Source organism: Biomphalaria glabrata, chromosome 4, assembly GCF_947242115.1.
Source record: "Biomphalaria glabrata chromosome 4, xgBioGlab47.1, whole genome shotgun sequence".
Lineage (NCBI taxonomy): Eukaryota > Metazoa > Mollusca > Gastropoda > Planorbidae > Biomphalaria > Biomphalaria glabrata.
The window spans coordinates 31,811,437-31,827,014 of record NC_074714.1 but is presented as its reverse complement, the minus strand read 5'-3'; the positions used below and the strand labels follow the sequence as shown (position 1 = coordinate 31,827,014).

Sequence of the window (15,578 nt, the reverse complement as noted above, 5' to 3'; positions counted from 1 at the left end):
AAGACGAAGAAGAATAAGAATTGTCTGGACGCTTCAACTCTCATTGTCTGGACTCTTCAGCTCTCATTGTCTGAACTCTTCAGCTCTCATTGACTGGACTCTTCAACTCTCATTGTCTGGACTCTTCAGCTCTCATTGTCTGGACTCTTCAGCTCTCATAGTCTGGACTCTTCAACTCACATTGTCTGAACTCTTCAACTCTCATTGTCTGTACTCTTCAGCTCTCATAGTCTGGACTCTTCAGCTCTCATTGTCTGGACTCTTCAACTCTCATTGCCTGGACTCTTCAACTCTCATTGTCTGAACTCTTCAGCTGTCATTGTCTGGACTCTTCAGCTGTCATTGTCTGTACTCTTCAGCTCTCATTGTCTGTACTCTCAGCTCTCGTTGTCTGTACTCTTCAGCTCTCATTGACTGGACTCTTCAACTCTCATTGTCTGTACTCTTCATCTCTCATTGTCTGGACTCTTCAACTCTCATTGTCTGGACTCTTCAGCTGTCATTGTCTGTACTCTTCAGCTCTCATTGTCTGTACTCTCAGCTCTCGTTGTCTGTACTCTTCAGCTCTCATTGACTGGACTCTTCAACTCTCATTGTCTGTACTCTTCATCTCTCATTGTCTGGACTCTTCAACTCTCATTGTCTGGACTCTTCATCTCTCATTGTCTGGACTCTTCAGCTCTCATAGTCTGGACACTTCAACTCTCATTGTCTGGACTCTTCAGCTCTCATTGTCTGGTCTCTTCAGTTCTCATTGTCTGGATGCTTCAACTCTCATTGTCTGGACTCTTCAACTCTCATTTTCTCGTGAATAGCTGCTTTTGTGCTTGCATGATTTCTGGTGGATAGATTGTCTGGACTCTCTCATTGTACTTTTATGCTGCTTGTTTTATGTCAAAATGCAATCTTTGAAAAAAAAAATTGAATTTACATCTTTAATGATATAATAATTTGCATAAGTTTATTTCATTTGAAAAAAAAATATTTTGATCTACAAGAGTATACATCAGAGAATAATATGTTGGGTACATTGCTTGTTAAAGGGGATTAGTTAGCTAGATAATAAAGTAAAATCGATCAAATTTAATTTCACCCAAAAGGTATGGAACATGAGGACCAATGCTCCATGGTCTGTGCAGACATTAATGGGTCATCATGGAACTGTCCGATGTTTACACCTGGAGGGCAATCGTCTTGTGAGTGGATCCTGTGATAAAACTATCAAGGTAGTAGAATTTGATTTTAGTAAATACTGTTATAAACCTGGTGGTGGAACAGAGAGGGGTAGTGGTGTGTGTGTAGTCAGCCGACGCAAATCGCCCCAGGCCAGCGATAGACGAGCGGTCAACCGTGACAAGTTACAACAGTCAGCCGAGTCGAGTGTCAACATGACGGTTCGGGAAGGATCGCCGTCGTGTACAGTGCTCAGGAGCGTCACGAGGGATGTAGTCATGTGACGAAGCTAGAAACATCTAGCGATGTTCCGTCCGGTTCTAGAAAGCCAGTAGGGACCCTATATAAAGAGCGGAGGTGTCGCAGTCAAGACGGTGGAGAAAAGGGGCTCAATACAGCACGGTTCACGACAGAAGGTTCACGACAGGGGTTCAGAACACGGTCGACTACAGCACAGTTCAACGGTGTGGTTCTGTACGGAGCATTACGACGGTTCAGTGTGGCAGTACTGTCAAGTACAGTTGAGACGACTGGCGTCTTGATCTTGGTCTGTGATCGAGTCGGACACAACGAGCCTAGTGTGTGAAGTCAGTCCTCAACGGTTGAACCCGGTGCAAGCCCGGAACGAGACGGAGAGGCCAGTGCAAGAGTTGATACGGCGGTACGGTGTTATCGGAGAGATATTTGTACAGTGTACGTGTCGCCAATTGTACAGTATTGGCTGTTATATATTCAACAATTAAAGTGTTACGTTACTTTGGAGCCCTGAGTTGTCAAGTTCTTTAAGTTGGTGGTGTATGGTGCAGTTTGCAGAGAGCCTGGATAGTGAGATTCGTAACAATACTTATGCCACATTATTCATTTTTTAAAATTACTTTAAGCTCATAATTATTTTTGTAAAATACTTTAAGCTTTCCAGTATCTTTGCAAACACATTAAACCTATAATATTTGTGTAAACAATCTATACTCCTTAGTATTTTTGTATATACTCCAAGCTCAATAATATTGTTCTAAACAAGCTAAAGAAATGTTTCTTACTAAACAAAAATTTAGGATTTTTTTTTAAATTCTTATAATTCTAAGTTTCCTTTTTCAACTTTAGATCACAGTAAAACATCAGCCAGTAAAATTTTCTTTCAATATTTTCTTTCTGTTAGGTTTGGGATTTATCTACTCAAGAAAGTTGGTCCTCAATAGCTTGTAAAGTGACCATGACTGGTCATAATGATACTGTCAGATGTCTACAGGTAAAATCACATGTGGTACTTTAATCGGAACTTATAGAAAATGTACTTCTTGATTCATCTTGTTTAAGAAAAGCCTCTTTTTAAAAGAAAATAAATTGCCTGTCTAGTGACTCCCCTCTCTCTCCTCCAGAAAGGGTAAAAAGCTGATGTAGATTTTTGCAGGGCATGCAAAGTTAGATCTTGGTAAGTAATGGTGCTATTGGGAATCCAATTGGTTGCTTCAAAGAAGGTTTACTGGGCCATTTCTGCTAAAGAAGGTGAACTCTTGTGCTCAAATTTTTTTTTCCAACCATTTAAGATATTTGGATATAAGTACTTGTTTAGAATATTTCAAAATTTATTGACTAATAGCATGACTTGCCTTTTTTTTTTTTTTTTTTTTTTTTTTTGTGTAAAAATGTGTATATTTTCTTATTCGTAAAAAATTAAAAAAAAAAAACTGAACAGTTGTCCTTATAAATCTCTTACATCTAAATAAATCTAAAAGGTCTTTATGATTATCTTATGTCTTTATAAAGAAATGCAGATTTGAAGTGTTGGCAGTAGCATTTGATCTTTAATATAATACTTTTATATTACCTAAGTTGTTGAAATAAATATTTAGTTTGCTTTGAATCTTTATTTTTGTGTTTTCTCCATTGTGTGAATTTGTCGCATATGAGTTTGAGAGAATCAAAATTTTTCATTAAAGGCAAAATTTTTTGTTTTTTTTTTTGTTTCTTCTAATTTTTACATTATACTTACAACTACTTTTACTATCAAACCTTAAAAAAACATAGCTAAGTAAAAAAAATATCATTTTGACTACCATTTCCTCCTTAAACAGCAAGGCACTTTTTTATTAACAGAAATACATTACCCATTCAAATTATGTATGATGCAAAAAAATATTCCCTTCCTTTATCTCTTAAACTGTGTTGTGAAGTTAACTGTACACTTATTGTAATTGATCCATTTTTTTTTCTTTTTAAAGGCTGATGATGATAAAGTTATAAGTGGTTCCTATGATAAAACATTAAAAATCTGGGATCTAAAGTCTGGCCAGTTGAGAACCACTCTCAGGTAAATGTTAGGTGTTTCAGGCGTCAAGTGTCTGTGCTGTTTGATTGTCTTTTGTCTTGCTTGGAAAGTGTTTCTCCTTTATGTACAGCCCCAACATAGTGGTCACACTGGCAACATAGTGGTCACACTGACAACATATTGGTCACACTGGCAACATAGTGGTCACACTGGCAACAACTGCATAGGCAACACATGTTTTCATTTGTAACAATAGAAATATGTCACTTCTCTGACAGTCTCTTTTTTTGATACACAGTTGAATTGGTTAATTGAACCACACTATAATGCAGTTGTTTTGTTTCTACTAACTGGCTCATCTGATAAACTGGATTTGACAAAAAAAAAATAGGATTCGGGGTTCAGCCTTCCCCCCCCCCTCTTCTTTGATTAAACACCACAGGGAACCATAAAATATCTTTAAAACTCTTTCCTTTGATTAAACACCACAGGGAACTATAAAATATCTTTAAAACTCTTTCCTTTGATTAAACACCACAGAGAACTAAGGGAACCATAAAATATCTTTAAAACTCTTTCCTTTGATTAAACACCACAGAGAACTAAGAGAACTATAAAATATCTATAAAACTCTTTCCTTTGATTAAACACCACAGGGAACTATAAAATATCTTTAAAACTCTTTCCTTTGATTAAACACCACAGAGAACTGAGGGAACTATAAAATATCTATAAAACTCTTTCCTTTGATTAAACACCACAGGGAACTAAGAGAACTATAAAATATCTATAAAACTCTTTCCTTTGATTAAACACCACAGGGAACTATAAAATATCTATAAAACTCTTTCCTTTGATTAAACACCACAAGGAACTATAAAATATCTATAAAACTCTTTCCTTTGATTAAGCACCACAGGGAACTATAAAATACCGGTATCTCTAAAACTATTTCCTTTGATTAAACACCACAGGGAACTATAAAGCAGAGTCTACAACGTCCCAATTTCCTTGTTCAAACTGTTCAAAATATATGGTTATTGTTCTATAAATAATGTTAGTACCCTTTTCACAATGAGGATCACTTTCAACCTCAGCAGTGACTGTGGTTAATGCAGAATGGGGCTTTTTAATGCTTGGGGGTATCTGTGGCTCATGCAATCCTATTCTGTATTTCTGTTAAGATATTGTGTATTATAACATTTATAATATTTTTCCAGGGGTCATCAAGCATCAGTTCTGTGTGTTCATTTTAGTGAATCAAAAATTGTATCCGGATCTGCTGACAAAACAATCAATGTAAATATTTCATATCTTAACTTGTATTGCAGTATTAAAAGCTTATGTTTGATTATTATTTAACTACTGTTCTTAACTGACCTATAATAAACCTTCTGAAAGTATATGTGCTCTCATATATAAAGCTTGTTGGGTATCTTTTTTTTTACATTTAATTGAAATAAAAATATTAGTTTCATTTTATGACAAAAGGTATGGAGTCATGATGGCCGATGTATGATGACACTCCGTGGACATCAGGATGCTGTTACTTGTTTGATGTTTGACTCCACTCGTATAGTCAGTGGTTCACTGGACCGCAACCTCAAGTTCTGGGACATTCACACAGGCAAATGTTTGAACACTATAGATTGGAAAGAAGCTGAAGGCCATACAGATGTTGTCAGGTGTCTGCAGGCAGATAGTTGGAGAGTAGTCAGTGCTGCTGATGATAAGACTATTAAGGTAAACATTTGAAACATTTCCACTCATTTAGACGTAGTGTTTTTATTACCACTCAATACCAAAACATGGTTGCAACATTGCCAGCAAGCCAGCCTAATTAAATTGTCAGTCAGCTAACTCATTCAATTTTTAACCAAAAGCATATTTAATTCTGCGAACTGAAAATAGACAAAATAAAACAGCTTTGCTGACTTTCATTTAATTGATATATATAAATAGTGCTATTTCTCTAAATTTTAACAAAGGGTTTACATTTATAATTGATGTGTACATGGACGATGTACATTTTTTTTGACAAAAATGTACAGACCAACTAGCCTGACATACCAGCATGTGAATATTACTTAAGTAGCAAAATTTTTTTTTTTTAGTAGATAAAATCTTAACATAAAATATCTTAGTGAATCTGCTTAAATCTAGACTATTTATAAATCAAATAAGGCGTTATCACTTAAAAGCTTATTATTACATTAAAGAACACTGAACTCAATAAATGACACTAACACTAGATGCTCTTTAATAACACACACTTAACACAAGTTGCACACAACAATGCAATATAAACTTTCTTACCAAGGGCATTCTAACAACAAACACATACACATAATGTCAAGATTAATTACATTTTTAGCGGTCCCTGAAAGGGGAAAAGACGCTATTAGTTTTGTGTGGCCTGTCTGTCCGTCCCGTTTAGATCTCGTAAACTAGAAAAGATAGTGAAAATCCGACACCACAATATTTTTGTCAAAATTAAAAAAAAAATATTTTTTTTTTATATTTGTATTGTTAAGTTATGTAAGTTCTGTTATACTAAGTACTATATTTACACACAAAAAAATGTTTATTATTTTTTAAAGAGAAAAAAATCTATTTAAGTCAGACATAATTTAAAACAACAATTAATAAGTAGTTTTTCATATCATTGTGTGAACTGCAGTGCTATGGACACCATAGAACACCTAACCAAAGAAAAAAAGTATTTTGGTGGGGGGGGGGGGATTTTTTTTTTTTTTACTGAAATGTTTTAGTCTTGAGAAATAAGAGATTGGCCCTTTACAAAACAATTAGATCAATTAGATAATCATTATAAGACATCAATTAGGCCAGGTTCACATCTAACTTCACATTCACTTTCATCTATCCTTTGGTCTGCTGGACCGCTGGGGCACAACACGAAATCTGTTAACCTTTTTTTCTCTATTATTTTCTGTCATTTGTCTTTGATAGAATTTCATTCTGATAATATTGGAATATTTTTCAGTTTGTGTTTCCACACAAACTGTGTTTGTAACCTTGTTTTTTCTTTCTTTGATTCTTTCCTTCATTTATTCTCTCTTTCTTTCATTGTTCTTTGAAGGCTAAGCAAAACTGAGTTAAAATATCAATAAGAAAACAAAATAGTAAATGATAGTAGTATGGCATCTCAAGTTTTTATCACCCATATTTCTAGGTTTGGAATCTGGCGACAGGAGAACGTCTTGTTACACTGAGGAACCACACAGATGGGGTGACATGCCTACAGTTCAATGATTTCATTATCGTGTCTGGTTCTTATGATAAGAGTGTAAAACTGTGGGACTTCAGTTGTTGCTAGTCCACTGGAATTGTACAGTATAATAAGAGTAGATGTAAGAATATCTTGTGATACCTGATGCTCATGTACTTTGATAGCAAAGATAATACTCAGAATTTTCAATGCATTTTTTTTTAGCTTTTTTTTTTTATTTTTCGTGTAGATACATGCAATTTAGGATATTAATTACATTAACAATTGACCTTATTTTTGAAGGAATGTCTGGAGTATCATAATTGTTTCATTATGGTACCATGCAAGGTAAGGGGTATGGTGCATTTTTATTTGACCCATTTAGTTACCAACAACAGCTACACAAAAACAGAACTTTGATAGTATGATGTATATGTATACCAAGTCAACAAAGTGTTAGCATACTGTTCTTAGCATACTGTTCTTATTGTGCTGAATCTTAGTTTAAGTCTAACTCTTGTACATTATTTTAAGAATTTCTATTTGTATATAAGTTATTCTTTGAAGAAGTGGTCTTTGTATGTAGACTCATTATTTATTGCATCATTCCATGTGTGTGTTTGTGTAATGAGGCCATTGTTGTCTGCTAAAAAGATTTTTAAAGATAACCAGAGGAACATTTTTATTAGTCAGTTTTGATTTCTAAAGATTCTGCCAAAGTCTCACTACATGGATCATGTGTGTTATTTAGATTGAAATTTACTTTCATTGTACTTATAAAAAAAAATTTTTGTTTTAATTTTGTCAAAAATATGTTTTATTTGTTACTTTGTTTTACGTTTTCATGTTTGTATCTGCCTATTCCAATAAACAGCCACATTGAATGGACTGTGGCTGTAGTAAGAAACATTAGCTAAGTCTATTGTCACAAAGTGCGGGGTGAGAAGGAGACTAACAGAGTGATTTGTATTGTCAGATTCAGTCTCTAGTTGCTTGAATTGTCTTTTCCAAATTTATGTTCCATTTTTTTTTAAAAACTCTTTGTTTAAATCTAATTGTTGTAGCTAATCCTGATTTTTTCTACAAATGTTGCAATTTTTATTTTATTTTAAATATTTAGTATTTCTGTTAACAACTCTGGAACTGTTGTACTTGTCTATTATTCATCGTATGATCTTTTTTGTTTCCTGTTCAAATGTTTTATTATGTGTTCAATCAACTGTCTGTGAGAGGAGGCACTACAGCTCTATCATTGACCAACTTTTTCAACTTGTTTTTTCTTTCTTTCAGTGTTTTCAAATTTTGTGTTTGTGTTTTTACATTTTTCAAAAATGTTTCTCTTTGAGCTCTCTGCGCACATTCTGGACTTGACCTACATTGATTTTGTTTGACATTCATCTTGTGCCATTGTCAGTTAAGGAATAATGATCTAATTGACCAAAACAAAAACCTGCCATAACAAGTATTACTAGTAGTATTAACTTGACTATTTACTTTTTTTTTTATTACCAGTACAGCTATGTAACCAGTTATATTATACATAATGTTGATATTTTGTTTGTATAGACAAGTCTGGAATGTTGTCTTAATGTTAAATTAAGCAAACATAATAGCCTATCTCTGCCACATAGTGTTTTATAACATAGATTGTACTTCAGTCATGCTGGTTATCTGGAAGTTTTGACCAATTAGACTATGAAGGAATCATTTAATTTAAATACATGTCACATTACATTTTTACTGTTTATATCCAGGATGATAAATGCACTTTTTGAATGAACTAGATTTATCTAGATAAGTGGTTCCCAAACTTTTTTGTCTCGTAGACCCTTTGACACATTTTCCAGTTTTCAGTAGACTCTCTGCTAAGCTAATTATGCATTTTTGAAAATTCATCTACTTCAAATGTTTTTTTTTCACTGATTTCTAAGTGGTATATTTTTATAAATGAAATTTAAATGAAAAAAGAAAAAGAAAATTTAATATGTATTATATCCCATTAGTGGGAGTTCAATTTAATTAGGTTTAATATTAAAACTTCTCAGTTAGTGATGTCCATTTTATTTTTTTTTATTAGAAAAGTAAAAACATTGCTGAAATCTTGATCCACTAGATACGAAGATTAAAAAACAATTAGAAACTATTTTTGATATTCCATAGTATCCAGAAGTATTATGAATAATCATTTTTTGAAGCAAGAAGTGCTGATATTCTTTTTCTAAATGTGTAAATTCTTCATTTGTATTTATTTCAAGCATTTCTTCTTGAAATGTTGCATCCTTCTCTTCTAGCTCATCTTCAGATGGATTGCTTATCCATTGAGGTATAACCATGTTCAGAATATCCTCAGACCTTAGCTGAAAATTAGAAATTAGAGGGCATTTATATGTTCAAAATAAATCAAACCAACAGCTGCCTGGCATTTTGACTTCTAAATTTGGAAATTGACCAAATGTTTTGCTTCATTAATTAAATTCTGATTGTGGATTTTGTTTTTATCAAATTTAGGTTATCAACTTGTAGCTGCAAGTTATATCACATTAAATTTATGAAACAAATCTGTTCAATAGACTATGATTTCCCCTTGATTACTATTTTATTTTATGATTGGAGCTTAAGCATCCAATAATTTTAAAGTGTTAAAAATAGAAAAAAATACTGTCAAACATATGACATATTTTTGTCTCTCTATTTATGAAGCCAAATTAAAAATAACCAACAATGTACTGTACTTTTTACATCTCTATTTGATTTGGCCATGTTTAATTCTAGTGTCATATGTAAACAAAATTAAGATATTTAAATAAGATATTAACATTTTAAAATATATTTTTTTTTAATTCATTAACAGTGTTAAAATTCAAAGGATTAACTATTGTACTAATCAAATGTGTGAATGAGTTTATTCCATTAATGCTTAAATGAGATCCACCAATTCTTTTGTTCACACTTGTAGACCCCTGGAGGTCTCTATAGACCACTTTGGGAATCACAGATCTAGATGCTAAAAGAGAAAAAAAAAAGCCATTTCAAAATCACAAGGCTTGATTGTAGTAATAGTAAAATGAGCTAAAGCTTTCAGATTGATTTCAGACTGAGTTAATTCTTAATTGTAATTCACCCTTTTAACCTATATGCATCTTTTTAATGTACACTTCTGGCTTAGGAATGACTAAAGTCTCATGTCAGGGATCTATTCTGCTACAAACTGACACTAAAGTCTCATGTCAGGGATCTATTCTGTTGTGCAAACTAAGAATGTAACAAAAATTAGGTTCAAAGTTGTTTTTTTTTATAATGAATGTCATAAAAAATTGATGTTCTATTTGAATACCGGTAAATCAATGCACACTTTATGCCCATAATTGAAATCTGTGCTAAGTTGCATACAAATGGATGTTATTCTGCCTTTGCTTGTTTTACATTGAAATTCAAACCTACCTACACCTTGTTTGTTTTACATTGAAACTTAGACCTACCTACACCTTGTTTGTGTCCATTGATATTACCTTTTATTACTGAACATGTTAGTACTATCCACATTAGTGACTCACTGTAATCAGTTTTGATACATTGCCATCAAATTGTTCCATGTTATAGTATGCTATAGTTTATGGGTAGGTGACACTTTGGCACAACTGTTTTGGCAGAAGTTCTGATGATATTTTTTAAAACACAAAACTTTTTATAATAGAAATTATTTAAAAAAAAAGTATTGGCCTAGAATACTAGAGTATATATATATATATTACATGCCCCTCCCCCCTTTTTTTTAAAATAAAAGTTTTAATAAATTTGATTAGTTCATGAATGCATATTGCCAACTATGGATTGTTGCTGGGTCGTGTGATATGTGGTTTGGACACTTACATATGTATCATTCTTTTTATATACTTAATCAAATGAACACAATGAGGCTAAAACATTTTATGCCTAACTAAATGTCCTGTGCCAAAAAGACCACTGTGCCAAAATGGTTGTGCCATAATGTCTTGCTCTGATAGTTTATGCCATTCTTTTGTTTTCTCTTTGTTGTATTCGCATTTCTTGGCTTTTATTTTTCAGTTTTATACAATGCATAATATTTTGAAGCCTGCTGTGCCAACTTAAGTTGTTGTTTTGTGTTTTTTTTAAACAGTTTTGTTTGTTTGATTGGTTTAAAAAACATGTCTGTACATAGTGGAGACCAAATGTTTGGTTTACACTGCCCTGTGTGTGTAGGAATAGCTTGAGGTGAAGTGCAATGAGCAACTCTCAAGGTGTGGTTCTCATGTTTTCTTACAGGATTTACATCAAGTTCGGATTATATTAGGTAATAGTGCTTCTTCTGGGATTTACTTTTAAGATTTGTGTTGAATTGAACTACTAATTAGTTACCTAATTAGAAAATGTAAATAATTTAGCTAAAATTAGTATTCATTTATAGATATGGCAATACACATTGAATACCTGAATTTGATTAAATCATACTATAACACCAAATCAGTGGAGTCACCCCCCTATTTAAAAAAGGAGAAAAATCTGACCCAGGGAACTACAGACCAGTATCACTTACCAGCATCACATGTAAAATCCTAGAACACATAATATGTAGCAACATCATAAACCACTTAGACAAACATAATGTCCTCACACCATACCAACATGGCTTTAGGAAATATAGATCATGTGAAACACAACTAATAGGACTAATTGATGATTTTTCAAAAGGTTTAGATAATAGTGAACAAATAGATGCTATCTTACTAGATTTTTCTAAGGCTTTTGACAAAGTTCACCACCATAGTTTGCTTAAAAAATTAAAATATTTCGGCATTAATGGTCCACTGCATCAGTGGATTAAAGACTTTCTGATAGGGAGAGAACAAACTGTAATAATAAATGGCTCTAAATCAACACCGATAACAGTAAACTCAGGTGTACCTCAAGGTACAGTCTTGGGTCCACTACTATTTTTAATTTACATAAATGATTTACCAAATTGCATTAGTTCAGGAACAAAAGTCAGATTATTTGCAGACGATTGCATAATATATAGAACAATAAAAACAACACAAGACACAGATATTTTACAAAGAGAATTAGATGAATTACAGAAATGGGAATCAAATTGGAGCATGTCTTTCCACCCAGAAAAATGTCAGTTGTTAAGAGTAACAAAAAAACTAAAACAAATTAATTCCACTTATCTTATTCATGGCAAACCAGTATCACAGACTAAAAACGCAAAATACCTAGGTGTTATAATAAATGAAAAACTATCATGGAATCCACATATTGATGAAACTACAAAAAAATCAAACAAAGCATTAGGATTTATTAAAAGAAATTTCTATAAATCAAATAAGAACATAAAACTAAAAACTTAACCTTGGTTAGGCCAATAATAGAATATGCATCCTCCGTTTGGGACCCCTCAACTCAAGAAAACATTAAGAAACTGGAACAGACACAAAATAGAGCAGTGAGATTCATAACAAACGAATATTCACATTTGACTAGAGTAACACCTTTAGTAAAATCACTAAATTTAGAAAGCCTTCAGGACAGAAGGCTCAAAAGTAAAGTAGCAATCATACATAAAACACTGAACCATAATCTTCAAATACAAAAACAAAATTTAATAAAATACTCTGAAAGACACAAAGATAAAGGCACATTCCTCGTCCCATATGCTAGGACAAATTTGTACAAATACTCCTTCTTCCCTAGTGCTATTAGAGCATGGAATGGGTTGCCTGAGCTAGCCAGGAAAACCAGTGACTTGGCAGAATTTAAGTCATTGGTTAATATGCATGACTAAATGCATGACGCGTAGGACGTAATCATCTTCTTTTTTGAAGTAACGTCTGTATTATATAAGATAAGATAATCATAAACCCCATTAGTAACAAACCATACTCCCTTAGAGCATGTGAAAGGAAGCGGGCAGTAAATTTTAAGGTCCCCCATACAAGTACAGCCCTAATGCACAAGCCAGTTTTCCTCTTTCAGATATTCTGAATCTAAGTAATTCTTTCTAGAATATAACACCAGAAATATCTCTAAATTGAATACTGAATCTAAGTAAATCTTTCTTAAATATAACACCAGAAATGTGTCTATCACTTACAGTGAACCATCAACTCTTAGATTTTAAAATATTGATGTACTTGTTTCAATGAAGTTTAGGTCTACAAATAACATTCTTAATTTAAAAAAAATAAATTATTCAAGCATGATTATTGTAATGGTGCATTTAGACTTTTAATAGTGCTTTTACTTTTTGTGATGTAAACAAGTGGTTCTCAAACTTTCTTTTACCTGGGGCCTCCTTTATATGTTTAAAACTTGCCCATGGACCCCTGAGAAAGCTACATAAATACTACATAAATTACAAAGATAAAGGAGTGTTTATTGAAATTATAACTTTTGTGTAAAATGAAAGTTAAAAAAAATTAATGACTTGAATGAGGTTGGTGAGATTTTATAAGTGTATATATGTTGCGCTCAATGTTTATAAGTAGGAACTACAAATCTCCACGAGCACAAATTTCGAGTTGTTTATAAAAGTGAGGTTTATAATGGCAATATATCCACATAGTACTAATTAAGAAGAGTGGAAACCAGTCAACAACTTCTGTACAATGATATAAAATTGGAATGTTTTTGTAGTCAGAATTTGTGGTCCCCTTGTTGAAATGTTAGAAGTTCCTTGTTTGTTGATATTTCAATGAGCTGGATTCATCTGTGATTGGGCTCTTGAGTTTCTCAACAAACTAAAGGGTTCAATACTCAGATGTAAATATCCATAGGAAAAATGTCAAATCTTTGCTTAAAGTTGTCATCTGTTAGTTCTTAATAAATAAATAGTAGTGTGGGGGTGAGTTGTTTATTATTCAAGTTATCCAATAGGATAAACTTGCTTTCAGCTAAGAAGTTATTTTGTTTACAATTTCTGCTGATCCTACGTCTTAAGGACCCATGAGGATCCATGGACCACAGTTTGAGAAACACTGACGTAGACACTCTTAGTTTTTACAGACTAGTTGTTGACTAAACCAGTCTAATGTGTCAGTTGTTGATTGATGGTTGAAATACATTGACATTAGACAAGTTTTTTGTCCCTAGCCTTTGCAGAACTTGTATTGAATGAGGAAAGACTTTTCATCATCATATCAAGTTCAATATTAATACAGCGACTCACATAAATCAAAATTCTACTTCATTCAAATTGTCTTCATTGTTTGTTTTTTTGTGGCAATAGAAAAAAAAGTGGTTGTTTCTAATAAAAGTAGACAATTTTTCGTGTGTTGTAGACCTTTTTTTTTTTTTATACCCATCCATTACAAACCATCAGTAAATCCTTGTACATACTGCTATTGATCATTGCATGGCACATCATGTCAAGAAGTCAAAACTGGCACAGTTTGGGTAGATAATACCTATTCCATACCACCCTATCTCACACTATGCACAGAGCAGACATTGTGTGCTGTCACTTTCTATTTTTTAAGGTCTAAACAGTTCATATTCTTTGAAATTACAAAGCTCTTATAATGAAAGTGACATCAAAAAACATAGCCCACTAAAACTGTTGGAGAGAAATGGGTATTCTAAAGAACATTTGTTCAGTGATTTTGAAGAACAGTGTGCAAACATAAAATAGGAAATCATCATCATCAGACTCCACGGGCTCTTTAGGAATTGTCCCAGCACTCAAACCACTTTTCCATTTCTGTTTTTTGAATTATAGCCAGAGCATGATGGAAACTTACAGCCTGTTCAGTGGGTGGAATAGGAAATACTCTTATGTTTGGGAGAGGCAACTCTTATAGTATTTCTATTATTTCAGAGTAATCCAAACTCTCAGTTTTATTTCAATACCTGTTCCTTAGCACTTGGAAACAGATTCTACTAGATTGCATTAGCATGGTTTAAATTGTGGGGAGAACAACATGAGTTTCAAGTACTACTCGAAGTGGATAAGTTTTAGTGAATGAACACATCACTTACATTGATGTCTATCAAATGGATCTTACTTGATTAGCTTGAGATGAACATCTTAGAAACATCATTTGTTTGTTTCAATATCAAATGGATCTTACTTGATTAGCTTGAGATGAACATCTTAGAAACATCATTTGTTTGTTTCAATATCAAATGGATCTTACTTGATTAGCTTGAGATGAACATCTTAGAAACATCATTTGTTTGTTTCAATATCAAATGGATCTTACTTGATTAGCTTGAACATCTTAGAAACATCATTTGTTTGTTACAAAAAATTATGTATTAAATAAAGGGCTTGTTTTTGTTTTATAAGTCCTAGAGTTGTCATATGACTATAAATGTCTAACTTAACCATAGATGTTTCAATGAATATAAGTCAGTGGCTTAGTGATAAAAAGGCCAGAATATCAAGTTCAAATACTGCATAGTTTAAGCCTTTCATTCAGTATTGAATGGGTATGTGGCACTTCTTTGGTAAAGTGGGTTTATCTTAGCTTAACCTTTGCCCCCCCCCTTTTTTTTTCTTTCAAAAAAAAAAAAAAAAATGTGCAGCATCTACACAATATTGAATTGACCATTACACTTCTAGAAGGAACTTATCATATAGTAATATGTATATATTCTCTGTGCTTATTTACACATCAGTCTTAGTCTCCATGTTTATTGTCTAATCTAGATCTGAACTAACAACACATCAGTCTTAGTCTCCATGTTTATTGTCTAATCTAGATCTGAACTAACAACACATCAGTTATTCAGGGCTTCCATCAGAGAAACAAACAATGAAAAAGGGTTTAGATAGAAGTCCCCAATCCTTCAGTAGATCAAAATTAATAAATTTAGTCTTGAAAAATATTACATTAGTAGTTATTGTTGAACAAATCCAATTTTAATTTTCAAAGGCTTTTAGATTTA

The 15,578-nt window shown here is 32.8% G+C and overlaps 1 protein-coding gene across 4 annotated transcripts in view; it reads left to right on the top strand.

Annotated features, from left to right (window-relative positions):
- LOC106061750 (uncharacterized) overlaps window positions 1–10,781 on the top strand; it is a 29,793-nt gene extending 19,012 nt beyond the window's left edge. For all 4 annotated transcript variants that reach the window (XM_056025449.1, XM_056025452.1, XM_056025450.1 and 1 more), the window contains 6 exons: window positions 1,101–1,226; window positions 2,333–2,422; window positions 3,396–3,484; window positions 4,663–4,741; window positions 4,934–5,185; window positions 6,636–10,781. In XM_056025449.1, the coding sequence (XP_055881424.1) occupies window positions 1,101–1,226; window positions 2,333–2,422; window positions 3,396–3,484; window positions 4,663–4,741; window positions 4,934–5,185; window positions 6,636–6,779 (780 nt within the window). In that variant the 3' untranslated portion in view covers window positions 6,780–10,781. The remainder of the gene's footprint in view (window positions 1–1,100; window positions 1,227–2,332; window positions 2,423–3,395; window positions 3,485–4,662; window positions 4,742–4,933; window positions 5,186–6,635) is intronic.
- The last annotated feature ends 4,797 nt before the right edge of the window (window positions 10,782–15,578 follow it).